The sequence below is a fragment of the Paralichthys olivaceus genome, chromosome 13 (assembly GCF_024713975.1).
Source record: "Paralichthys olivaceus isolate ysfri-2021 chromosome 13, ASM2471397v2, whole genome shotgun sequence".
NCBI classification, from domain to species: domain Eukaryota; kingdom Metazoa; phylum Chordata; class Actinopteri; order Pleuronectiformes; family Paralichthyidae; genus Paralichthys; species Paralichthys olivaceus.
In genome coordinates, this window is record NC_091105.1 from 2386089 (window position 1) to 2409997 (window position 23909).

Sequence of the window (23909 nt, forward strand, 5' to 3'; positions counted from 1 at the left end):
TTTGTCTTCCACGCGCGTCAGGCGTCAGATCACAGGAAACAAAACGTGTCTTCACGCCTCCCGAGGCGCTTTGAAGTTCCAGAGCTCACGTCTCCTGACGCTGTGGTTTATTTAACACATTTTACTATGAAGCTATGATAAGATGATTTTTCTACATTCGCTTACAGAGCCGGTTTGTTTGCCCAAATATTATCGCTTTGAATGCTTTTCCGTTGCTGTACAAAGATTGTCCACTGGATGGCAGCACCCAAAGGGTATTACACCTAAAACAGGTAGCGAGGTAGTGTTGCATGCTGGGAAGGCACACGGGTCTGACTTGTGTCCTGTGGTTCAAACAAACACACAAACAAACAATAAAAGTTGACCTGTAAATGATTGAGCTGTAACATGGATGAGTGCGCACTGTGGTGGATTATGTTCGAGTCCGGACGCATCGTGACCGTGCGCGAACAAAAAGTCAAGAATCAAAACGCAAAGGTAACGTGTGCACAACAACAGTCGAGGCCACGAGTCAAAAAGTTTGCTAACACACAACAATTCAGCCGCAACATGCTAATAAATGAATGAATGAATGAATGAATGAATGAATGATGAACAAATGGTCAAACTTTATGTTTGGATTCGAGTTTGGCTGAAATGACACTTGTGTGTAAATCCTGCTTCATGGGAGACATTTAAAAAAAACAACAGCTTTTCTTTATTTTGGTTATTTTACTTCGAAACACCTGCAGTTACTGAGGTCAGTGGAGTGAAGCAGCCTGGGAGACAGCTCCCTGGATCTTTCTCGTGGGAACAGGGGAGTGAAACTCCATTTGCACTTTTATTATCTGTTAGAATTAGTACATCATGAAAAGAAGCGTGTGGGGGGGGGGGTGCATAGACACATGGCACACACTTGGCACACGAATGCAAATTACGCACCAAACTTTACGCGTCGCTCGCTACTTTTACGCACAGCCTGAACGTGTGTGGAGCTCATTCAGAGTTTCACGGTTTCATGTGAACGTTTCCTAAGAAAACTTTGAGCTTTACGACCCCACCGCTCCCTCGTTTAAAATCAAGTCGCTAAAGCGCACAGGCACGAAGATGTTTGGTTTCTACTCAGTGTTTCTCCATCCACCATGTCCAGGTCGATTGTTCCTCCTCTGGTTGTTTTGCTGATGTTTTAAGTTTTTGTCTTCGTCTGAGATTTGATGTCTTTTTTAAATAAAGGCTAAAGGTGCATGTGCCAGAGTTGTTGTGGCAGTGGATCTCTCCATTTATACACTATAAACCTCATTAAACTCAGTCTATTAGGAGTTCTTGGAAAGTTTATTAAATAACATTACAACCGTGTCTGTCGTTAAGCTTTTCTCAGCCGGCGCGCGTCAAGGTGTGAAGTGGTCGCGTGCTGCTGGAGCTGCAGCGCGTGTCTGGAGGAGATCACGAGCTTTGAATATCAGGGTGTAAAAAGTCACATGAGGCAGAGAGACGATATCCCCCTGAGAGGAAATGTGTGAAAAGACAGAATCCATTATGTGACTCTGAAAATAATTATAATCTCCTAAACCAACAGTAAATGTGGATCATATAACCAGAGCGAACTAAATTGTTAAAATGTTTGTTTTTTTCCCCTAATATATAGTTTTTGGAAAGAAAGTAGATCCTGTCAAGAACTGTAGTGACAAGTAGCTTATTTACATTTGATATATTTTTTTATATACTTTAACTCATGTACTGTACTTCATTCCAGAGCTTTCACTGATTAAGATTAATATACAAACATCACAAGGTTATAAAACACAACACACTATTCAGATTAAACCAAGTTCCCAACCATTTGGCTTGTGACCCCTTGTTTGCTGTCGTGTGTCATGATTCAGACACGAGGGACGATTATCCATTAAATTCAATACAGACTGATAAACGAATTCTTCTGTCTTCCCACGTTAATCATCTCATGACCTGTCATATTTCTCTTGTGACACTGAATTAGATCTACACCAGTAAAATGCTTTTCACAGAGTTACATGCAAATCCATTAATATCAGATATTATCATTTACCACTCACTCATATCACTTTTGAAAATGTAAACTTTATTCAGCTAATAATACTTTAGTGCTTTTACTAAAATGTAAGTGCCCATGTATGCAACAGGTTATACTTGCACTGTAATCAGTCATCCACGTGTAATGGAGGTGATGCATGCAGTGTAAAACTCTGTGTAAACGTTTATCTAAACTCAGGAGTAATAAATACATCCTCCACCTACCTTAGTTTTTTTTTTCCCCGTGCAACAACCCCCTTGTGTTTCTCAGCCCGGTGTGTGTGAGCTGAGCTGCAGTGGGAAGTTAGTGAAAACAATAATAGTCACGCGTTTCCAAACGGATTGGCAACAGATAAGTGGATGTTTAGCGGCTGCACATTTGTCGTGTGACGCAGCAACACATGTTGGATAAAGTGTGACGGTGGGACGATGTTCTCCGGCTCTTTCTCAGGAGGCTTCGTCCTCACTTTTATTACCTGTTAAAACCGATACTTCGCTTACGAATGAAGTGCTTGGGCGAGAGGTGCCTCTCTGTTTCCCACAGGCACACTTCAGACATCCAGAGTGAATCTGTTCACGCTATTCTGCCTGTGCAGAACAACTCGACATACATGTGTCATGTATGCAATATTTTTTGCACCTTAATTTATTTTATTTGTCATTGTTAGATAAACAAAATGAAAAATCACCATCGATGCATATGTGTTCATTCATTGTCTGCTGGCACGCGTCTCGAGGAGCGTGAGGTGTGGACACGTGAGGATGAGAGGCACCATGCGGGGGAAACTTCACACAATTTGGCTTCAGCTACTTTTCTCTACTGAGGAAAACTCAAACAAACATTCAGGTGGCCAATCTCAAAACATATTTAGACGCGACTGATACAGTCAAATAGATGTGTAGTGAAATTTAAACCAGGTAAAAACAGGTTGAACTCGTGCGTAAAAAGTGTCATTCCCGTGCGTAATGCCACTTTTTCCTGCACTAAAATCGACATTGAGTTAAAACAATTTAAATAGAGATTTACCTGAGAATAAAAAAACACTGTTATGAATAAAGTCACTGTTTCCTGGTGACAGAATGTGACGTTGTTGACGTGAGGAAACTCGTGGGAAACGCTCTGATCTTTGCGCCAAACACACAGAACTGTTCAGTGTCATTTGCACCTCAGTCTCACGTGAAGGCGCGTGGGAACGGCGGGAGTATCTGTTCCCCGTGTCCCCGTTCCCACTGGTGTATCAGCTTTAACACGTTGTAAAGTTGTAAGTGCGCGCCATTTCCCCTGTGAGTGACACAAACATGAGTCCTCGTTTTGTTTTAATAATAGAATTAAACACTAAAGCCCCGAAAGGAATAGATTTTACGCGCCCCATGTTTTTGCCTTAACAGAAAGAAATCGTGTTTTTATGCTGCTTGAAATTATCTCTCGAGAATCTGAGAAGTTGGTTCAGGTTGGTTTAAGGGGTGAGAGACAGATATTTGCAACGAAATCATCAGCTGTGAGGGCAAACGTGTGAGTGGTTCCTCCAACTCTCTCTCATGGGAAAATCGAGCAGAGAGCTCTGTTCACGCTTTATTACCTGTTAGAATCGATACATCGTAACAAAGAGTGTTTGGAGCAGAGGTGGATGTCAGGATCCCACGCGCTGGTCTTTCGAAACGATGCCACACAGCCATTTGGCTAAAATATCATGATGTCACAGACACGCGAAAAGGGGATTTTACGCACGGCACATTATTGGGATATTCAGTGGATTTTGCAGAAACCTTGCCTGTGAAGAATCACTTTTCTAATTAAGTTATTGATCAACTGAAGTCCACGGTTGGTTTCTACGTGCTTGTGTTTTATATTCACAACCAAACAGAAAACACTTCACAAAGTTTAGCATGAAGTGAAACATTTTACGCACGCCGTAACGTTTTCCTTCTTGTAGATTTGTACAGCTCTCGTGTCTGATCCAATCCACAGTGAAACTGGATCTTACTAAACAAGTGTTTGTTTCCATCTTTTAACATCACAACTGAGCAGCTGACACCCGACACACTTCTCGACGTCCATAATAATAGCGCGAGTCGCCCGCAGGCATTTGTCTGAGCGTCACGCTGTTCTGGCGGATGTGTGTTGTTGTCTCTCACATGTGTAAATTTGCGTCACGCGAGCCGGTGGCACCTTTTACAGGCGCGTGCCGCTAACACACGACTGGGCAGCTGCGCGTGGCTGCGGATCAGAGAAGGGTCCTGATGGCGCGTCCTCCAGTCTGCATTCATCCTCTTTCTGCCGAATAAGTGTTGAGACAGACATTTAAGGCAAAAACGTGTTAACGGAATAAAATATATAAGATTGTAAAGTTTTACACTCTTGGTTTCATTGCAAAGTTTTAACATTAATAATATGATAATATGACAGCAAACTGCAGGATAAAGAGAATCTCAGCACAGAACTGGGTCTCGTGCAACACTAAATGTTTTACAGACTCTAACAGCAGTAAAATAAAGTTTATTGATGGGAGAGAAGTGAAGTGTGTGATCAGGCTGGTGGGAGGAGCCTGAAGTCACGCCCACATATGCTGTTTAAAAGCCCTCACTGAGACCTCAGAGCTTCATTCAACCTCATCTGACAAACAGCTGCTGGGAACCTCTGGACAGCTCTTGGACTAGAATCATGAAACTGCATCAAGATACAGAGGAAGCGAAGCTCAACAGGAAGGTACGTGTACGATTCATGTCTTCATGGAAGCTCCCAGATGATCTTATTGTCTCACATCGCTCACGTCACTCTGCAGACTGATTAAATTAATGTCGTTATCTCCTTTCTGTTTCCCGCAGAGTCTCAAACCTCAAGTGGAGAGACGCCGAAGAGAGAGAATGAACCGCAGCATGGAGAGCCTGAAGACCCTGCTGCTTCACAAACAGGTAAAAACCTCATTTCCACCGGTCCGTCCTTCAAGACGAGACGCGTGTTTAACGCAGCCTTTGAGAAAATGTGTATTGACTGACTTTGTGTCACTACAGGAAGAGACTCAACGCAGAGTGGAGAAAGCTGAGATACTCGAGCACACGGTCCTCTTCCTCCAGAGCACCGCCAGAGGAGACAGGCTGGGATGTGGCGGCGGAGCTCAGAGACGCTCCTTCCAAGACGGCGCCTCCTCCTGTCTGCAGAGAGCGGCGCAGTTCCTGGGACCCCAGGGGAAAGGCCTGTGGCTCGGAGCGGCGCTGGACTCGTCTTTCGCTGCACGCGTTGCCCGGTCAGACCCCGATCCCACCGGCGTTCAAAGGAGCACCGAGGTCCGGTCCCCCACCAGCTCCGCCAGCTCTCTGCTCCTCAGGAAGTCGTCCGTATCGACTCTCCGGCTGCTCATAAACAGGTCCAGACTGTGCAAACCTGCATTAAATGCGGCCAGCTGTGTTCAGACCCGAGTGGACTCACATCGTTCCCCCTCAGCTCCCCAGCAGACCCACACAGTGACGAGCAGAGCGAGCAAACAGAGCCCGTCTCAAAGCCACCCGGTCAGCCAGTCTCTGTGGAGGCCGTGGCCCTGAACTTCCAATGAAATGACTCTAACATGCTGATTAATGTGTGTTCTTCATTCGTCTTTCTACAAGGACATTCCCAGTGCAATGTATTAAACACGGGCCTGCGGCTCAGTGTAAACTCTGATGAATCTGTAAATATTGTAAATTTATTATTTAGATCGCATCAAGTGCTGCTATTCTGCCTGTGCAGAACAACTCGACATACATGTGTCATGTATGCAATATTTTTTGCACCTTAATTTATTTTATTTGTCATTGTTAAATAAACAAAATGAAAAATCACCATCGATGCATATGTGTTCATTCATTGTCTGCTGGCACGCGTCTCGAGGAGCGTGAGGTGTGGACACGTGAGGATGAGAGGCACCATGCGGGGGACACTTCACACAATTTGGCTTCAGCTTCTTTTCTCTACTGAGGAAAACTCAAACACACATTCAGGTGGCCAATCTCAAAACATATTTAGACGCGACTGATACAGTCAAATAGATGTGTAGTGAAATTTAAACCAGGTAAAAACAGGTTGAACTCGTGCGTAAAAAGTGTCATTCCCGTGCGTAATGCCACTTTTTCCTGCACTAACATCGACATTGAGTTAAAACAATTTAAATAGAGATTTACCTGAGAATAAAAAAACATTGTTATGAATAAAGTCACTGTTTCCTGGTGACAGAATTTAATGTTGTTGACGTGAGGAAGCTCGTGGGAAACGCTCTGATCTTTGCGCCAAACACACAGAACTCTTCAGTGTCATTTGCACCTCAGTCTCACGTGAAGGCGCGTGGGAACGGCGGGAGTATCTGTTCCTTGTGTCCCCGTTCCCACTGGTGTATCAGCTTTAACACGTTGTAAAGTTGTAAGTGCGCGCCATTTCCCCTTTTCCCACGAGAAAGAGTTGGACCCCCCGTCCCCCCGTCCCCCCGTCCCCTCGTCCCTCCACACGGGGTCTCTGTGTGGAGGGACGTGGGGGCATGTCAGTAAAATTGAGTTCAGGAAATCAAATGATTATTGATTATAAATCCTATCTGACATAGCTGCACGTGCTTTTGTGATGTAAGTACTTCGGTGGTTCTTGAAGTGAAATGTTCTAAATGAAACGAGCGTCTCTGTTGTTTCCTCTGCAGCAGAAACTAGTTTCTTATTGGAGACGAACATTTGGTTCAAGGGGCGTTAAACTGTGAATCCAGCGGAACCCTTTGATCCACAGTGGCACGTGCGAGGGGGGTTTCAGGCACGAGCCACTGTGGATCAAAGCCTCTGCATGAAGATCAATGAACGTGATTTACAGCTCAATAAACCCTCTGCTGCGAAGTTGTTCTATCGAGCAAGAAGCTATGCACTCACTATTTATTTATATATATATATATATATATATATATATATATATATATATCGTGGTACACTTACTTACTGTGTACTGCTTAGTACACTTACTGTGTGACATGTATGTACAGAACTTCAAACTCTAAAATGCAGCATTAAGTGTCAAACATAGAGACTCTAAATTTAAACTCTCGTAGTAACATCTGAGTTTTCTAATAAAAAAACAACACTAGAATATTATATTTTGTGAAAATACACATAATGTAATCGTGGGAAAGTGGCTGAGGTTCTTTTAAAGTCTTGTTTGTTGAACATTCCACCTTCTACGACTCTGGAATAATGTGAGAAAATAATGCAATGACAACTAAACCGGGTCAAACGCTCACGTTGACCGAGTTTGCCTCCATGAGTTTGAAAATAAAATAACATTTTTTGCGTAACTTGCATTGAAAGTCACTTTATTGGATTCTGACGTCTTTGTACAACACTTTAAATATTTCTGCAGGAGTCAGAATACAACACGTGAACACAATGTGAAAACACCGGAGTTAAGTTTTCAGAATGGCCATCGCACTCATCGTGTTTGACGGGTATTTACGTCAGACATGTTGTTTAATCACATGTTACATTTAACCATATGCTCCTCTGAAGGAAAAAAATGTCTGATGGAAATATAGTTTTCGTGGTTTTTGCGACAGACGGACAGACTGACAGACACGTTGTCATGGAAACACAACCTCTTTAACAGAGGTGGTGAGAATAATTTAGGAAAGGCTGAGTGGAAGGTGATGGGGGGGTAGTCGGACTCCTTCCAGCTGATGAGTTACTGATTTTGTGAATCATCGTCACATCCTGTCTTCTTATCCTCTTCTCTACAAGGCCGTCTGTGTGGAGTCAGCCGTGTTGTTTGACCTCTCACCTCTGGATTTCTGCTCTGGATGTGTTGAACTCACCGCTGCTTGTTCTGATCTACTGGGATTCTCGCTGTTCGCGACCGGCTGGCGATCCGATTGGACGGCAGCTTCTGTCGGAGGTGAAACCGCTGCTCTTTCTACGCTCTCATAGGCTGCTCTGTCTGTCAAGATGATATAGTTTGGCTCCGGCTGTGGGGCACTGGAGCGACGCTGCAATGCATGCTGGGTGCAGGAAAAGGAGCGCTGCCGGGGCGCTGGTTGAGGGGACAGGAAGTGAGGTGTTGCAGCTCTGGGGACGTCGTGATGCCTGTCGCGATCCTCGTCTTCTGAGGTCACCTCCTGTAAGGTGCTGATTGGCCGAGGGGAGCGGCCCATGATTCTTGGAGGTACCAGCGCTGTTGCTGATTGGTTGAGCTGTGGTCGCCAGTTCTGAGGGGAGGGGTACTGCACTCTGTTCATCGACCAATCACTGGCAAGACAAGAGAGTGAAATTAGACCGGCTCCTTAAAAAGAAATATGCACGGTTGTATCAGCGAGCGTATTCATGAAACCTTACTTTTGTGGTGGCGGGGACATATCTCGATGTGCTACTATCCCGGAGAAGGAGGCGCTTCTTCCAGGCAGGCCTTGTGATCCGGCCCATGGCGAGTACATCAGAGCACGCTCCTCCCACATCATGTCGTTGGCTGAGTCTACGGTAACGGGCCCTCTCTGTATTTGGTGAGCCAGCAGGAGTTCCAGGACCTGGTGACGCATCCCCTCTCTGGCAACGTCGATCGGCCGCCGGCCCCTTCGATCGTGCAGCTCAAGGTTGGCGCCGTGAAGGAGGAGGAGTCTGGCAGTGTCGTAGCAGCCGTGGAGGGCGGAGAGGAAGAGCGGGGTCTCGCCCTACCAGAAATAATCATGAAGGAAAACACAACTCTAAAATGTTTGAAGGATATTTATTCCAATCCACGTGTTGTGTCCAATGTCCAATATCACTGACTGTCACAAGAGCACGAGGACACCTTCAGGAGCTTACCTTGTTGTCTTGCAGGTCCACAGCGGCCCCATAGCGAATGAGGGTTCTTGTAAGGGAGAGGTGGTTTACTGAACATGCCCAGTGCAGGGCTGATCTCCCTGAGAGACAGTGTGAGTGGAGGTGAGGGGGAAGAAGAAGGGACGGAGTAAGTCAGCCAATGAACAACCATTACACAACAGAGTCGGGCCCAGATGGTGAAGAGAGGGAGAATGAAGGGAAGGGATGAGGAGAGGAACCGCCTCAGCCGGAGAGACGAAAGACATAAACGCGGAAAAGCGAGAGAGAGAAAGACAGATGTCTGAGAGACGTGTCAAAAGCAAGAGGAGGAAAAAGGATGAACCAAAAAAGTTTATGTGTCCATCGACCAGAGTTTGAGCTCTAGAGCGCATTAACTTTCTTCTGAGTCAGAGGACGGCAGCAGGGGAGCTGGAGGAGGAGAGAGAGGAAGAGATGGAAGCCATGGAGAGGAGAGAGGACAGGACGGGAGAGGAGGGACACAAAAAGAGGGCGTGAGAGACACGGGGTAAGTCACAGCAGTTACTCAACCCCTCAGTGTACAGGTGTACATGTTGTTTCTCTCCAAGTTAACCTGGTCATGCATGAGATACAAATATGTCTTGTGAACTTGTACAGACTTTATGTTTTACATTTTGTGTTTGCAGCGACTTGTCTAAACTATTTATAACTGCCCTGTGGTTGTGTGCCTCTGCCAGTGCAGGTTCAGTCTGCATTGACTTTTTTTAAACGTCCTCATTACAAAATGTGGGATTTTAAATTTGTCGAGCAGTTTTGTTTATAAGAAAATACCTGGAAAACCCAAATTTAGTTTTGGTAATGAGCAAATAATACTTGCTAAACAGTGGCTTGTGCTTTAGCTCAATACAGCTTCACAGCGCTAACATATTCTTCTTCAACTCGATGCATGAAGAGGTTAATGCAGAATGTGTCCGTCTCTGCTCCTGACATTAGAGATGATGGAGCATTTGCAGGAAAATGGTTGAATCTCACAGTGAACTGCACAGGTAATGATAAAAACTACAGTTCCATCCCAAACTGTGATTGTTAGCTATAATTTAAATAGCATTAGCGATGGTTCCTCGAATTCTTATTGTTCCCAGTGAAAATAGGCGACAAGAACCACGTGCAGACTTTCAGGTTTGTAGTAATATGAGTAACTGTCACAGGGGAGCATTACCAGTGTGGTCGGTGTTGTTGACAGGTACTCCTGCTCGCAGCAGCTCCAGAACCACCCTGTCCAGTCCACTACGCACCGCTCGGATCAGAACCACAGACCCATCTGGGCCACACCACTCTGCCGACTGCAGACACCACCAAACCATGATAAATATACACCTCATACAGTACATATACACAGTTATAATACTCTAAACACAGAGAAAAACAACTACGCACTAAACAAACAAATTACTTCTAAAGTTGCACAGTTTAAAAGCAAACAATACAAAACCAATAGGATTTAAATAGTGAAATAAGTAAAACTACGTACAAACAGAGACGACTCGTCAGATGAATCGAGTCCTAACTTTCATAAAACATGGAAAAGAAACCAGATGAAAACAGAACTGATGAATTAGCACTAAAAGAGAAATGGACAGACCTGTTGGGGAGGACTGAGCAGAGGAGGCGGCATGGCGTTTCTCTCCCATCCTCTAGGTGGAGCTGAGGGAGCACAATAATCAAGCTTGAAGGACATGAGGAGTTTAATACGTGAACAAATACTATATATGCAAAAATACGTGTAGTCTACATGCAATTATTCAGAATTGTAACAGTAATGAATCTTTTGTGTAATCACTGGAAAGCCTACGCTGTATGGGTCTTCGGGACTGAGAGGGTCCAGCTCGGTACTGTTTCTGGTCCTGGGTCCTGTGGTCACAGATGGACGCGTCCTCCTGTCGCCTGGAGCATCTCGCATTGATGTCTTCCATTGAACTCTGGGTAAAGTCTGTATCGCTTCCTATGTCCTGGTCCCTTTTGAGAGGCCTGAAAAGAAAAGCACGTTTTTTTTTTTTTAACGCTGCCGCCGTGGTCATTTCCTTTCTCTTGTTTTATTTTGACGTGTGAGTCACTAACGAGCTCTGCAGCCAGACACAAAGGTTTGTTTTTGTAAAATGTAAAGACGCAGTGACTGGAAGTTATGGGGAAAGTCAACATGGTCTGGGGGCCCTTTTTCTTTTTCCAAGATGTTTTTGTTCTTGTGTAGGGAGACAGGATATCAATGGAGGGAGGGAGGGAGGGAGGGAGAGGACAGTAGCAACATGACGTCCTGCTCCAGTCAAACTGAGACGATGATGTGCGTCCTTCATAAGTTAATTATCAACATTTGTGAGGCAGAATTTTTCTGTCTCATCAATTAATTTGAATTCATCACTAATGCACACAAATGTGTCCACTGTCCCCTGTCATGGACACAAGGGCAGAGAGTTGACCTTTGCTTATAGTTCCCGGTTCAAAGTGTTGATAAGAAACGTTTATGAAGGATTTCTCTTGTAAATTGCAAAATGTGAAATGTGAATAGATAAATGTGAAGTTTCCGGGACGAAAAGAAACAGACAGATGAACTTTCAGTTGTTTTAGAATGTCCTGTGTCCTGCAGACACAACATCCTCTCATGTCATCTCCTCTCACCGCATTCGAATGGCGTCCTCGCCCAGCGGCTCCCTCCTCCTCTTCTTCTCCGCTTCCTTGGCTTTCTTCTTCTTCCGCAGGCTGATCTTGTCTATGTCTCTGCTGGACCTGACCCGTTGTTCTTGCTGGGCTGCGTGCGGCGTCCAGGACTTGGCTTTGCTTTGCTCGTTGTCGGTGACGGTCGACCGGTGTCTCACCCTGTTGTTGCCCTCCCTCTCAGCCCGCCGCTGCCTCACCCTCCTCACCACCAGGAACACCGCCACGGGCAGCGCCAGCAGCAGGGAAACCGCTATGGCAACGACGGCCCACAGCCACACAGGGTTCGACTCTTTGAAGGAAAGATTTGAGAGTTTTACTAAAGTGGATCCTTTTTGGATAAAAAAAAAAAAAGTTTTGTAGAGTGAGCCACAAAAATCCTAAATCTGTGACAGATTCAACTCATTCTTTGACTTTTCAGTTGACACGTTTCAGTTTGTTCAAACATATGACATCAGCAATGATTCAGAGTCATCAAACACATCTACACACTGGAAATGGAAAAGTGTTTCACAAAGTTTTGTTTGGATGAAATTCAAACCTGTGAGTGTGTGTGGGAGGCACAGGACATGTGAGCCTACCTTTGACTACCTCCACCATTTCCTCCTCCCTGCTTCCTATTTCCTCTCGGACACCTCTGATACCGATGACGGCCTTCAGCTCCGGGAGGGTGGGGAGCGATGTGGGCTTCAGCAACATTGCGGCACGTAGGAAACTGGCGGCCTCTGTGGCGTAGGGGAAACAGGTAGAGGGCAGACGGACGCACGGCCTGTTGTCCACTTGGAGGAAAAGGAGGGAGCTGGGAGGGAGAGAGAGGAGGAAACAGGGGGAAAGAGCAGCTACGTCATTTTTGAAGCCAGTTTTACGAGTTCCCCAAGGTTCTGTGTTCGGCCTACCTTTATTTAGTCTTTACTTAAATGATCTCGATGTTACTGTGCATGGATTAAAAACTCGTTACGCACATGATGTGGTTTTGTAATAAGATTTAACTCAACACGCACCCGTTGGAGTCGGCAGGTGTGGCCTTGGCGAGCAGGTCGATAAGCTGCTGAGGGTCAAACTCAAACAGTTTCATGTTGGTGGCGAGCTGGGTGGCCCCTCTCAGTTTGAGCGGCGACTGGAGGAGGACGCTGAGCGCCCAGAGCACGGAGCTGTTGGAGAAGGTGCCGCGTTCCAGCGGGATGTTAGTGTGAAGGACCAGCGTTCCTTTAGCCCACTGCGGGCTCTGATGCCTGAAGCAGTCGCTGCCGTCCCATCCACAGGGGGCGCTGTTGCATCCCTGGCCGCAGTGGGAGTCGGCGTAGTGATCGCGGCAGTACTTGATGTGGTCCGGACTGAGAGCCACGATGGGGAGGGAGGAGAGGACACAAAGAAACTGAAATATTAGACAAAACAATCTTGACTTTTGGTCTGTTCACAATCTTTCCTTCCCTCAGTGTGTGAAAAAGAGCAATGAGCTGAAGAATTAACTTTATTTTCTGTTTTGACAAATATAAATGTGTTTATCTGTGACAATGGGACAATGAAGGCTCATTATTATCATCAGTTATACTTTTTATCTTACGATGCAATCACGAGGCTGCGAATTTTATCTGTGCACAATCTTAAATCATGATTTATGTGAAAAATATCAAATGATATTAATAATCAAGCTGGAAATACTTTCGTCAAACTTGAAGTACTATGTGTATGAAAACAAAGGCGTTTTACTTGCAGTGGCCCCTGTCCTTCATGCAGTCGAGGCCGTCCCTCAGACACTCAGGCTCCATACATTCTCTGTCACACGACCCGTCTCCGAACTTGTCCTTGCACTTTCTGTTGACTGGACACTGACCCCATGGATCTCCAGACGCAGCTGCAGACACAAAAACAAAAAAGCAGTTGAGGTCAAAATGTTGCAATTGTGATTGTGCATCAGCCGATAACTTGTTCAGGTGGATGACGTCCGTCCTGAGTCTGGTTCTGTTCTGTTCCTTCCTGTTGTCAAATGCTTGCTGACTGTTAGGTTTCTCTAGATAACACAGTCTCGACATTACTCACTTTGCAAACAAAGCAAACTGTGCATTATTGCACTTTGTTTTCATGCCCCTTGAGTCTTTACAGAGTAATTAAACCGAACATGCAAACTGTTTTCATTAAGTGTTTTATCGCAGCTCCAGCTCAGCCCCTTATTCAAACCCCTCATTGTTTCACAGCGTTAGCAGCAATTCATAACAATGCAGGTCAGGCCACGAAAAGTGGGTCCAGATACGGACCGTTAAAGGGAGCAGGAAACGGGGCTGACATAAACAGGAAGTTACCAGGAGAAACGAATAGCAACAGGAAATGGAGTGGGCCGGGGACTTGATAAAGGTCGAAGGTCTTCACCACGGCGACGAGGAATGTGATGGAGTCAGACAATGGGGTTGGCAGGTGTGTGCGGGATCATAAATTCAGAGCAGACAAAAATCTTACAGACAATAGAGCTGAAATTAAACAAGATTAATGTTTTATGCTTCACATCAGCAAAGAGGAACCTTCTGGTGCAGGACGAAGTCTTCATATTAGAAATACATAAGAAATATAGTACTGATGTGAATATAGAATGATTTAAAGAAATATAAATATTTTAACAATGGTAGTGAGTAAATATTTAAAAATTGTACATTTGGAGAAAAGTTATTCACGAGAAATGTATTATTCTGGATAATATTAGGAAGTGAAACTACAAACGACTTGGGTCTGAGCTGCTTTAAAAGTCCTTAAAAACAAATAATTCATTGAACACGGTTTCAGGAGCAAACACTAAACTCTTGAACTCTTCAGCTACACGTCGAGCAGCCGACGTGTTTTAAAAAATGAATCTGTTGAGGATAAAGCGACTAACTCACCTCCACACGTCCAGCTCAGCCCCAACAGGAGAAACATCCTCAGAGCCAACATCTTCAGGCCGCCAGCTGTGGGGCCTCTTCTTCTCTCCTGCTCGGGCCTTGTCCAGATGTTGGTGCAGGAGCTCGTCTCTGACCCACAGAGCTTCACGCTGCTGTGAATCTGTGAAGCTCTGGACCCCGCTGCTCACAGTGAACAGTTAACTCCGTCTGAAGTCGCCCAATTCCATCACCGCCGTCGTCACCACCACCACCGCCGACACCTTCTGACACCACCCAGCCCTCTCTGTTCACTCGCTCTTTTTTTTTTTTCTCAGAGGCCCTGCGGATATCTGGACAACTTCCTGCCACTGTGTGGAGAAGAATAGGAGGGCGACGACCCTGTGTGCATGTGCTTGTGTGTGTTGGACGAGCCGTTTCTTTTCTTGCGTGTGTAAAACGCTTCAGTGTGTGAGCGGACAGCGTCATTTGAATCTGACCTTTTCAAACAATTGCAGACGCACATACACACACATCTGTCTTATCCAGCTGCTGAGTCTGAAAAAAGTTGCCTGTGAATGTTCTGCCTCGGAAAAGCGCTTCTGTTGTTTGTTCTTATTCAAGTCACAGAATAAAAAGAGATAATCTGAGGCATCTTGTGGTGTTGTTCTTTTCAAACATCTGGATTTCAGCTCTCACCTCATACGAAAGTCAACGTAGTCTTTCAAATAGAAATTAGATTTTGACGAACAACTTGGTGGAGCTCCAAAGCCAAAGCTACGACCTTGGACCTTTTTGAGATTGCACAATCCTAAATCGATCTTTTTAAAAACCTGCCAAGAGAGAGCGGCGGGGTCTTCTCCTCTGAGCAGTGGTTGAAGTAGTGCCTGTCCACCTCGGACATGTTGGAGAAGACCGGCTCCAGGTGCAGCTTGTGGATGGACGTGCCGACGGGCACTTTGGGTAAACTCTCTCTAGGAACTGCTTGAGGAACACGTGCTCGGAGGCTTTACGAGACTTCCTCTGTGGTGGTTTCTTGGGGTTTTCCTCTGGATTCCACTGCTGCTATGGACTCTGCGCCCTAATGAAGCTGCCATGTATCTTTAAAAAGAGTCGAACATGCAGAGTCACACTGTGATGAAGTCTGAGCTCATACCCACCTTGTTGGATGTGGTGCAACCCAAAAGTCTCTGCGACCATGGGTCAGTGAACAGGGTCGTAGTTGGGTTTGGGAAGGAGACCAACATCCTCCATTGCTGCAAGAGACTATAAGTCTGCATAAGAATTTAAAACATTATTTAGCTTCTCTGGGATAATCCTGATTCCACATGTAGTGGATTTTATTTCTAGGCCTGGGTCTGATGTGGTCTAGATCGAGAAATGATGTGAAAATGACATTTATTTGTGTGATGTCTTCAAAACAAGGATGTTTAGTCTTCAGGCAGGACTAAACCACGACTTTGACCCTGTGGACGTCTCACTCAGCTGTTGACTTACAAAGTGTTAGACATTTGAAAACGTCCCGTAAACCCGTCAGTTCCATCAGATCCCAGGTTCCTTCCTCCTCCTCCTCCTCCTCCTCTTCCTCCAGGTTCTTCACTCCGTCACTGTCACTGAGGTTCAACAGACTAAGTATAAACTAGCAGATTCAAGTAAATGCACAAAGCAAAACCTCCTCAAATGTGTAACCTCCCTTTAACTGATAAAGACAGCTATCATTCACAGCAGATGGATTTTTCTAAAATATGCATAAAAGGAAACATTAGTGATTTATGGTGTTTGTTTTTTTTAAAAGGCTGCTTAAAATAGTGAGTACAAATTTAGTTGTGTTCATCCCGTTCTTCTCACATGAAAGCAGAGGAAAAGGAAGGAAGCTATCAGGGAGTTCAAAGTTTCTGTTGGACGTCTCAGTCTCACGTTTTAGTGTTTAGTCATGAGGCCTCATGCATCTGCAACTTGTGATTATGTGAAATACCGAAACGTAACATCACATACAACAAAGTTAAAACAGGAAACAGGAAAAAACTTATCCTTACATTTGAGAAATGGCAAAAGTAGTCGTATTTGTCAATATTGTTTATCCAGATCTGAAACTCATATAAGAACACAAAGACTCAAGGAAGTCAAGAAAGGCTTTGAATGAATATAAAAGTGATGATGATTAGGAAACCACTGTTTAAATAAATGAGCGTAGATTTGTTGTTCAATGAACAAACACAGGGAGAGAAGGGAGCTGAGAGTGGATAACAGTTTACGATAAAAGAAAAGAGATGAATGCTAATGCAGTGACGCAAACATACCACACGTACCTACTAAAATATTATCATTCATATTCTTACACTTCATTCCATGGGATAGTTGAAGTAACTTTTATTTTCCCCTGAGAACATTTTGACCTGTGAAAGTACGAGAAGTTTGAATGGAACTTATGAGCCATTGTTAATAATATCAGGAGCACACTTTTATTATGAATGTATTATTATTATGATTATGATCATAAGTGTGGTCATTATTATTATTATTATTATCATCATCATTATTGTTATTATTATTAATTATTGTATTCATATCATTATTATTATGATAAAATAATATCATCATTATTATTGTTAATAACATTATTATTATTTGATTATTATTATCATCACCATTGTTGTTTTGTTATTATTATTATTAATTTAATTCATATTATTATTCATCTTATTATTATTATTTTAATTCATATTATTATTCATATTCATATTATTATTTTAATTCATATTCATATTATTGGGTCAAGTCCAAGTGTGAGCAGCTCCGGCAGTTTCAGCTTCTGGCCACATGATGTCGCTGTCGGAGCGGTTGGAGGTTCACGCCACACACACACACACACACATGAACAGACCAGAGCAACAGAATGACGCACAGTGCGCAGAGCTGCAGTTTGTTCACATAGTTTATTAAAACGTGAAGAGATGGAACCGAGCAACAACGATCTAAACCCCTTCCTGCTTCTCCTCCTCCTCCTCCTTCCTCCTCCACGTTGTCGGACAGGACAGGGACTTCCCGTCGCGAGGGCAGATGACTGTTCTACTTTCGGTTTCACTCCCTCAGTCCTCATGTCTCCATCGAGCAGGACGCCGCTGCCTCAGTTCACGCTTTTTATTTGATCATTAATTTATAATATCTGAGTTTCATTTAAATCCGTCGGGCGGGTAACAGACCTCTGACGTCAGCAACTAAAGGTGAGTTCCATTGAAACTTGTTGTCGTGCTGATAGTTTAGTTCGCTAGCTTACAGTGCTACATCTACTGCAAGTTAGCATAAAGGTGGACTAGAAAACAGGTAGTGATATTCAGAGAGTGTGTGTGTGTGTGTGTGAGTGCGTGCGAGTGCGTGCGAGTGCGTGCGAGTGCGTGCATGTCTTTCTACAGTTTCTGTTTGAGGGACAGTTTTGGTTCAGGACCATCAGACTTGGTTTAAAGTTATGGTTAGAGTTAGGCTAAGGTTAGTTGTGGTCACAGTTAGGTTAAGGTGAGGGGTAAGGGGCTCGTGAATGCATTATGTCAATGAGTGGTCCTCACAACTATAGAGAGACGCGTGCGCGCGCGTGTTTGCGTGCACGCGCCACCATTTCAGAGAAATCAGCAGTGCAGGACAAAGAGAAAGTAAGAGGAGACCTGCAGCAGCAGACAGAGAGCAACGCCTCGGCTCCGTCAGTCAAGTGGATGAAACTGCAAAGTGTAAAGTTACTTCTTCACAAATGGGCAAATGAAATAAGCCGTGACACTGTGGAAAAATACTTTGCCGTGCATTTCCATATTTCTGTTCTGGGTAATTCATGTTTGTCGAACACTTGAACCTGACCCGACCTGGCTCCCAGTTCATTTGAGCTCAGAATGGTTCAGTGCTTCTTCCCCTCTCTGATTTAACTTCCACTCACCCACACGCTCACTGAGGTCTGCCGCTCTACTTGCAGGTCCCGTGAAAGATGCAGAAGATGAGCTTCTTCTTCCCCCTGCTCTTGGTGTGCTTGGATGTGTGTGCGTTGCACGCCGTCAGCCTGGCCCAGCTCTCGCCTCTCTTCATCTCCCATCCACTCCTCACCCAGTGGGGGGCAGGGGTGATCCGGGCCTGCCTCCTTACCTTCTTCACCGTCACCTACCCTGGAAACCAGTCGTGGATGAGCAGCTTCGGGGGGATCCAGAGCTTAGGGGTCCTTTGCTTCCACTTTCCAGTATACAAAACTCTTTTGTGGGTGCTCGGGCTGTCCACCATGGAGGAACTGTGCGGCTGGCACTCGTGGGAAAGGGTGGGTAGCTGTTGGCTGGATAAAACTCTGGATAAAGATAATTTATTGTGTTTACAGTTGACAGAATATTGTGACTGTTCTTGATGCTGTTTCATTCAGAGAGAAATTGAATGAGGTGGAGGATGTTGTAGCCAATCACTTGATGCTTGAGTCTTGAACAGGAACAAGACTGAAACCAAAACGAAAGCATTCTGAAATCTGACACGAGAAGCACAAGATTCATTTCTCTGTGTATCATACAAGCTGATACTGCGATTTCTTTCTGCAGGTGTTACAGGGTTATGTTGTGACAGTAGTGGCCTGGCTCTACTGGAGCCGATACGTGTCTTCTCTTTTGCTCTCCTCGGGCCGGTACATCTCATCCCTGTTCACGAAGACGCCCTCTGAGAAGCCTGATGAGGACACCGTCACACTTCTGAATAGACTGCTGGGATACATGAAGCCATATTTCTGGCGCTTCGTTGCCGTGCTGGCACTCGTGTTTCTCTCTTCCTATGGTAAGTGAGACAGTTTGATTTAGATAAAGTGTGTGGAGTTTATTTTCTATGTAGTGTTCTCACGCAACTATGGAAATATGGACGGTTACATCTTGTTTTTGCTGTGTTGGTACCGACCTTATATCAAACAGGACTCAATTCTCAATGACCGATAAGCTTCTGATCGGTTCTGATCTCTGAAGAAATGAATAATAACCTTGTGATCTCAGGTGAGATGGCGATCCCTCAGTACAGTGGTCGCGTGGCTGACTGGATCACTAATGAAGAAGCACCTGATGCATTCACAGAGGCAATCACAATCATGACATTAATGACCATCGCCAGGTAATGAAGCATTGTTTTTACTAACTTTATAAAACACCAGAATTTGCTTAACATAAAAATCTGCCAACTCATGGCTTCTTTATTTCTTTATATTTTCTTTTTCCGGTACTTTTTTCCTTTTTGAAAGTCTGAAGTAGAGATGGTTGTGTAGTAATACTGCTGAACCGATGCTTTGTGTACTTTACACTGTAATGTGTCTCTTGTTGTATTTTCCAGCGCTGTCCTTGAGTTTTTATGTGACCTCACTTACAACATCACCATGAGCCACATCCACACCTCAGTGCAGGCAATTGTCTTCCAGGCTGTGATGAAACAGGAGATTGCTTTCTTTGATGCCTCTCCCACTGGTAAATCTTGTACTCAGCGTGCAAACGACCGACAACACAAAGTTATCTTTAAACGAAAGCATCTCACGCTGTCTGAATAAATCCTGAACGTATTTTCCTTATGGTCTTAATGTGGACCAGGCTTTTATTTGTATCAGGGCCAACCTCAGTTCCCTGATTATTTAAAATTTACTCACAGATGTGCAGTTCGTCACCTGAAGAAAGACTAATGACCCAACTTTCCTCTCAGGTGAACTGGTGTCCCGCATCACCACAGACACCAACGAAATGAGCGAGTCGCTGAGCGAGGAGCTAAGTCTTGTGATGTGGTACACAGCACGTTTTGGCTTCCTCTTGTTCTTCATGGTGTGCCAGTCATGGAAAATGACCTTGCTCACTTGCATGGGACTGCCCATCGTCTGGGTCATACCAGAACTCACCGGACATTTCCACCAGGTAAACATAAATCTACACTATGTATGTGGAGCGCATTCCTCCGAACGGTCCCCATAAATTCAACTTAGCTGCACCAAATTGAACCCATATAGATATCAGTCCCCAAAATGCAGCGTAGATTCAATTGTGATCACGTTAATTAATTTTTTTTAATCCTTTTTTGTTTTTTATCTGTTTCAGTCTATTGCTAAAAATGTTCAGGAGTCACTGGCTAAGGCCAACCAGGTGGCCACGGAGACTTTCTCCTGCATGAAGACAGTGAGGAGTTTTGCCAATGAGGATGGCGAGACAGAGAAGTACAGGCAGCGGCTGGAGGAAACTTACAACCTGAACAAAAAGGAAGCTCTTGCCTACGCAGCCTCTACCTGGTCCAACAGCGTGAGTCCAATACGGATCTGTGCTGATGAATTGCATGTAGTGTCTGAAATGTCTCAGAGAGGTTGCTGACTGGAACTTGGCATTGAGACTCTTAAGATCTTGAAATGCAGCTGGTCCACAGCGGAATAATTGTCTTTCATGTTCTCCCAGATGACCACTTTGGCCCTGAAGGTCTTTATTCTGTACTATGGAGGGACTCTTGTGACCAGGGGGACCGTCAGCAGTGGAGACTTGGTGTCCTTCATCCTTTACGAGCTACAGTTTGCCTCCGCTGTTGAGGTGATCTGCATGCCAAGAAGCAGCTAATTATTTTGTGCACAGTATCCCACAGTCATATCAGTAAGTGCCCATTTTTGCTTGACCTTCACTTCTCTTCCAGGCCATCATGCGTTATTACCCAGAGGTGAAGAGGGCCATCGGTAAATCTGAAAAGATCTTTGAGTATGTGGATCGGAAACCTCAAGTACCCCCAGACGGCTCTTTGGCCCCTGAAACTCTTCAGGGACACATTCAATTCAAAAATGTCCGATTTTCATATCCTGGCACAACAGATGATAAGAATATTGTGCTTGAGGTGTGTATGTGTTTATGTTTCTCTCCTGTGGGTTCATTATATTTACAATTAAACTGATTTTCTCGTTCAATTAAACATATTCCTCTTTTCCAATAGGATGTGTCGCTGGAGATAAAACCAGGTCAAACCACTGCCCTCGTTGGGCTCAACAGATCAGGGAAGTCCACCTGTGTCAAACTGCTCGAGAGGTTTTATCAGCCCCAGGCAGGGGAGATCCTCCTGGACGGAAAACCACTGACGAGCTACAAAGACCAGTTCCTACACGACAAGGTGGGTGCTCAACAGCAGCAGGTTCCGCTGTTGTCTGAAGAGAGTTTCGTCAGAGGCGTCGATTAAATCCCTGAACATTTGTCATTCGGTTAAGATTGTTAAGAACTGTTTAGAGTTGAAAACAAGGAAGAAGTTATATAGAGAAGGTGAATCACAGTTCATTGAAACTTTCTACTCTATTAACACTTCTTCGCGTCAGCTGGGACAATTATACAGCCACCAACTTCTCCCTCCTCATCCTCTTGTGTTCTCAGATTGCTGTGGTGAGCCAGGATTGTGTGCTGTTTGCTCGCTCGGTGCGGGAGAACATCAAGTACGGCTACAAGGAAGCCTCTGATGAGGAGATGTACCTCGCTGCCAAGATGGCGAGCGCCCACGAGTTCATCTTGGGGCTGCCAAATCAATATGACACAGGTTCAGAGCCGGACTTTTTACTTTCTGGAACGAACTGGAATGATTTAGTTTTTCATGTTAATTAAATTCTTAGAACATCTTCCTGTAATTATAAGTAAGTTTGTCAGTCAAGCTGTTGGAACAGGGTATTAGTGTTAAAGTGCAAAATGTTTAGAATAAGTATTATTATCTAAAATATATTATTTATTTATATATAATTGTATTTACTTCCAGCAAACGCTGCACTAAACTACAAGCGGGCTGGTTGAGATAGTGGGTTGTGTTCACAGGATGGTTCAGTCTGCACTTACACAACTACAGCACCGTAGAAAGTTTTGGAATTGCATTAATAAATTCTGTGTTACTCCATCTATCAGTTCTCTGCCACCTACCTGTACACAGGTTGCTTCACACATATTATTAAAGAATATTATAATGCTGAGAAGTAAAGGAAAATATCTCATCCTGGGCACGATTGTCGCTGCCGGCTTAAAAAGCCTTAAGAAACTGTGAGACCTGCAGAAACCCTGCTGACAGCAGCGGAGGAACTCATGAATTTCATTAAGTGACCTTGAGATCTTGCAGAATTCAAAATATGTTGTTCCCCAAGTAGGTACATAGACTCAGTGTGTCGTTCTGTTACATAGATGCCGGAGAGAAGGGAGGGCAGGTAGCTGGAGGCCAGAAGCAGCGCATTTCCATTGCCAGAGCTTTAATCAGACGTCCTACAGTTCTGATACTGGATAACGCCACCAGTGACTTGGACTCAGAGAATGAATACCAGGTAGGAAATTCTTGTGTCTCACACATTTTTTTTTTGCTCTTGATTTGTCTCTTTTTCTCTTCGTGTAACAGCAAGTCATGGTTGTACTCAACAGGTCCACCAAGCTTTGTTGAACCAAACCAACCACTGCACCGTGCTGCTGATTTCCAACAAGATGAGTGTTATAGAGAAGGCCGATCATATCATTTTCCTCAGTGAGGGGGTGGTAAAGGAGGAGGGCAGCCATGATGAGCTGCTGGAGAAAGACGGCCTTTATGCTGATATGGTGAAGAGGCACAATATGGGTTTTCAGCGTTAAGAAGAGGAGAGGAGCGATGCACAGTCACGATAGCGTTGGGTCCACATGCAGCCAGAGAAGTCAAGTTACAGAGGAATTGCTGGACTTGAAGGTGTCGAAACTCCAGTCACACTTTAACTTTATTGTTAAACTACGCTTATTGCATTGATAGAGATTAGTGCCTCCGTGCAGTAGAGGTAGAACCAGAAATTATTTCTTCAGGATTATACACTCTGACAAATCATTCAATCAGAAGCCACAGAGTGATTTGGCCCAGTGTCGGTGTGAACGCTACAAAACTCCCATCTGCTCCAGCAAGAAAGGATCTACCTGGACGGTGTTATATACGTATAATATTATATTATAGTACCAAAGGTGCTTGACACAAGGAGCTGAGGATTTGTCTGCTTTATGGATGATAGTTTAGGATCGTAATGCACTAGAGATGTTTGTGATGTTTTATTTTATAATATTTAGAAGTGTGTTCTTAAATGTTGTGGCTGTATATTTTTTTTTTTATATTTGTCAAATGTTTTATCCAACTTTTCCCTGTATTAATCGTTTGAGTCTTGTAAGTAAATTAAAGTTAGCGCTTTGTTTGCCTCTCTTGAGTTGTGACAATAAATAGTTTCATCCTGTTGAGTTTCAGTTTTTATCATGCTTTAGATACACAAAACTCATGGTTCATGTAATCAGATGAAAAATCAAATATTTTTATAGAATACATCAAATGTGCAAGTTAACACAGGGTCAATGGTACAATGAAAGGTGTTGGACTAGGAAACAGGTCAGCTCAGGAGTGCAATAATTCAATTAAAATAAAAGTAAGATAGGAAGAGCTACTTTAAAAATAAAAATAAGTCAAATACAAGATTTCAAGACTTTATTTGTAACGTGCACAACAATTACAAAACCACAGAAGCCAGAAAAAACAAATATATAATAAAACGAAAGTTGTAAAATATAAATTATAAATATATTTCTGAGT

General features: G+C 44.2%; 3 protein-coding genes across 3 annotated transcripts; 2 read left to right on the forward strand and 1 right to left on the reverse strand.

The window, feature by feature from the left end:
* Positions 1-285: 285 nt before the first annotated feature.
* Positions 286-5844, forward strand: LOC109645127 (transcription factor HES-7.1-like). Its single transcript, XM_020110639.2, has 4 exons — positions 286-477; positions 4654-4735; positions 4855-4941; positions 5041-5844. Exons 2-4 carry the CDS (start codon positions 4691-4693, stop codon positions 5566-5568), a joined length of 660 nt encoding a protein of 219 aa, XP_019966198.2. The 5' UTR covers positions 286-477; positions 4654-4690; the 3' UTR covers positions 5569-5844.
* A 1482-nt stretch (positions 5845-7326) lies between these two features.
* notchl (notch receptor, like) lies at positions 7327-14709 on the reverse strand. The gene is made up of 11 exons (XM_069537660.1): positions 14376-14709; positions 13216-13360; positions 12507-12839; positions 12087-12304; positions 11470-11797; positions 10649-10824; positions 10439-10500; positions 10016-10139; positions 8821-8918; positions 8356-8687; positions 7327-8268 (listed from the first exon to the last, which is right to left on the reverse strand). The coding sequence occupies exons 1-11, from the start codon at positions 14425-14427 to the stop codon at positions 7758-7760; spliced, it is 2379 nt and encodes a 792-aa protein (XP_069393761.1). The 5' UTR covers positions 14428-14709; the 3' UTR covers positions 7327-7757.
* A 2506-nt stretch (positions 14710-17215) lies between these two features.
* On the forward strand, positions 17216-23559 carry tap1 (transporter 1, ATP-binding cassette, sub-family B (MDR/TAP)). Its single transcript, XM_069537555.1, has 13 exons — positions 17216-17575; positions 18310-18642; positions 18911-19139; positions 19349-19463; positions 19680-19810; positions 20040-20245; positions 20426-20623; positions 20774-20902; positions 21003-21197; positions 21294-21467; positions 21722-21881; positions 22508-22644; positions 22739-23559. Exons 2-13 carry the CDS (start codon positions 18322-18324, stop codon positions 22940-22942), a joined length of 2199 nt encoding a protein of 732 aa, XP_069393656.1. The 5' UTR covers positions 17216-17575; positions 18310-18321; the 3' UTR covers positions 22943-23559.
* Positions 23560-23909: the final 350 nt, after the last annotated feature.

Excerpts from the sequence above, each read along its gene's own strand:
- LOC109645127 (XM_020110639.2), top strand. The coding sequence starts at position 4,691 with ATGAAACTGCATCAAGATACAGAGGAAGCGAAGCTCAACAGGAAG. Across the intron at positions 4,736-4,854 it reads AAGCGAAGCTCAACAGGAAG|AGTCTCAAACCTCAAGTGGA; the intron begins GTACGTGTACGA and ends TGTTTCCCGCAG. Across the intron at positions 4,942-5,040 it reads CCCTGCTGCTTCACAAACAG|GAAGAGACTCAACGCAGAGT; the intron begins GTAAAAACCTCA and ends GTGTCACTACAG.
- notchl (XM_069537660.1), bottom strand. The coding sequence starts at position 14,427 with ATGTTGGCTCTGAGGATGTTTCTCCTGTTGGGGCTGAGCTGGACGTGT. Across the intron at positions 10,501-10,648 it reads GTCCCGAAGACCCATACAGC|CTCCACCTAGAGGATGGGAG; the intron begins GTAGGCTTTCCA and ends GTGCTCCCTCAG. Across the intron at positions 10,140-10,438 it reads TGCTCAGTCCTCCCCAACAG|TCGGCAGAGTGGTGTGGCCC; the intron begins GTCTGTCCATTT and ends TGGTGTCTGCAG.
- tap1 (XM_069537555.1), top strand. The coding sequence starts at position 18,322 with ATGCAGAAGATGAGCTTCTTCTTCCCCCTGCTCTTGGTGTGCTTGGAT. Across the intron at positions 19,811-20,039 it reads CTTTGATGCCTCTCCCACTG|GTGAACTGGTGTCCCGCATC; the intron begins GTAAATCTTGTA and ends CTTTCCTCTCAG. Across the intron at positions 21,468-21,721 it reads ACCAGTTCCTACACGACAAG|ATTGCTGTGGTGAGCCAGGA; the intron begins GTGGGTGCTCAA and ends TTGTGTTCTCAG.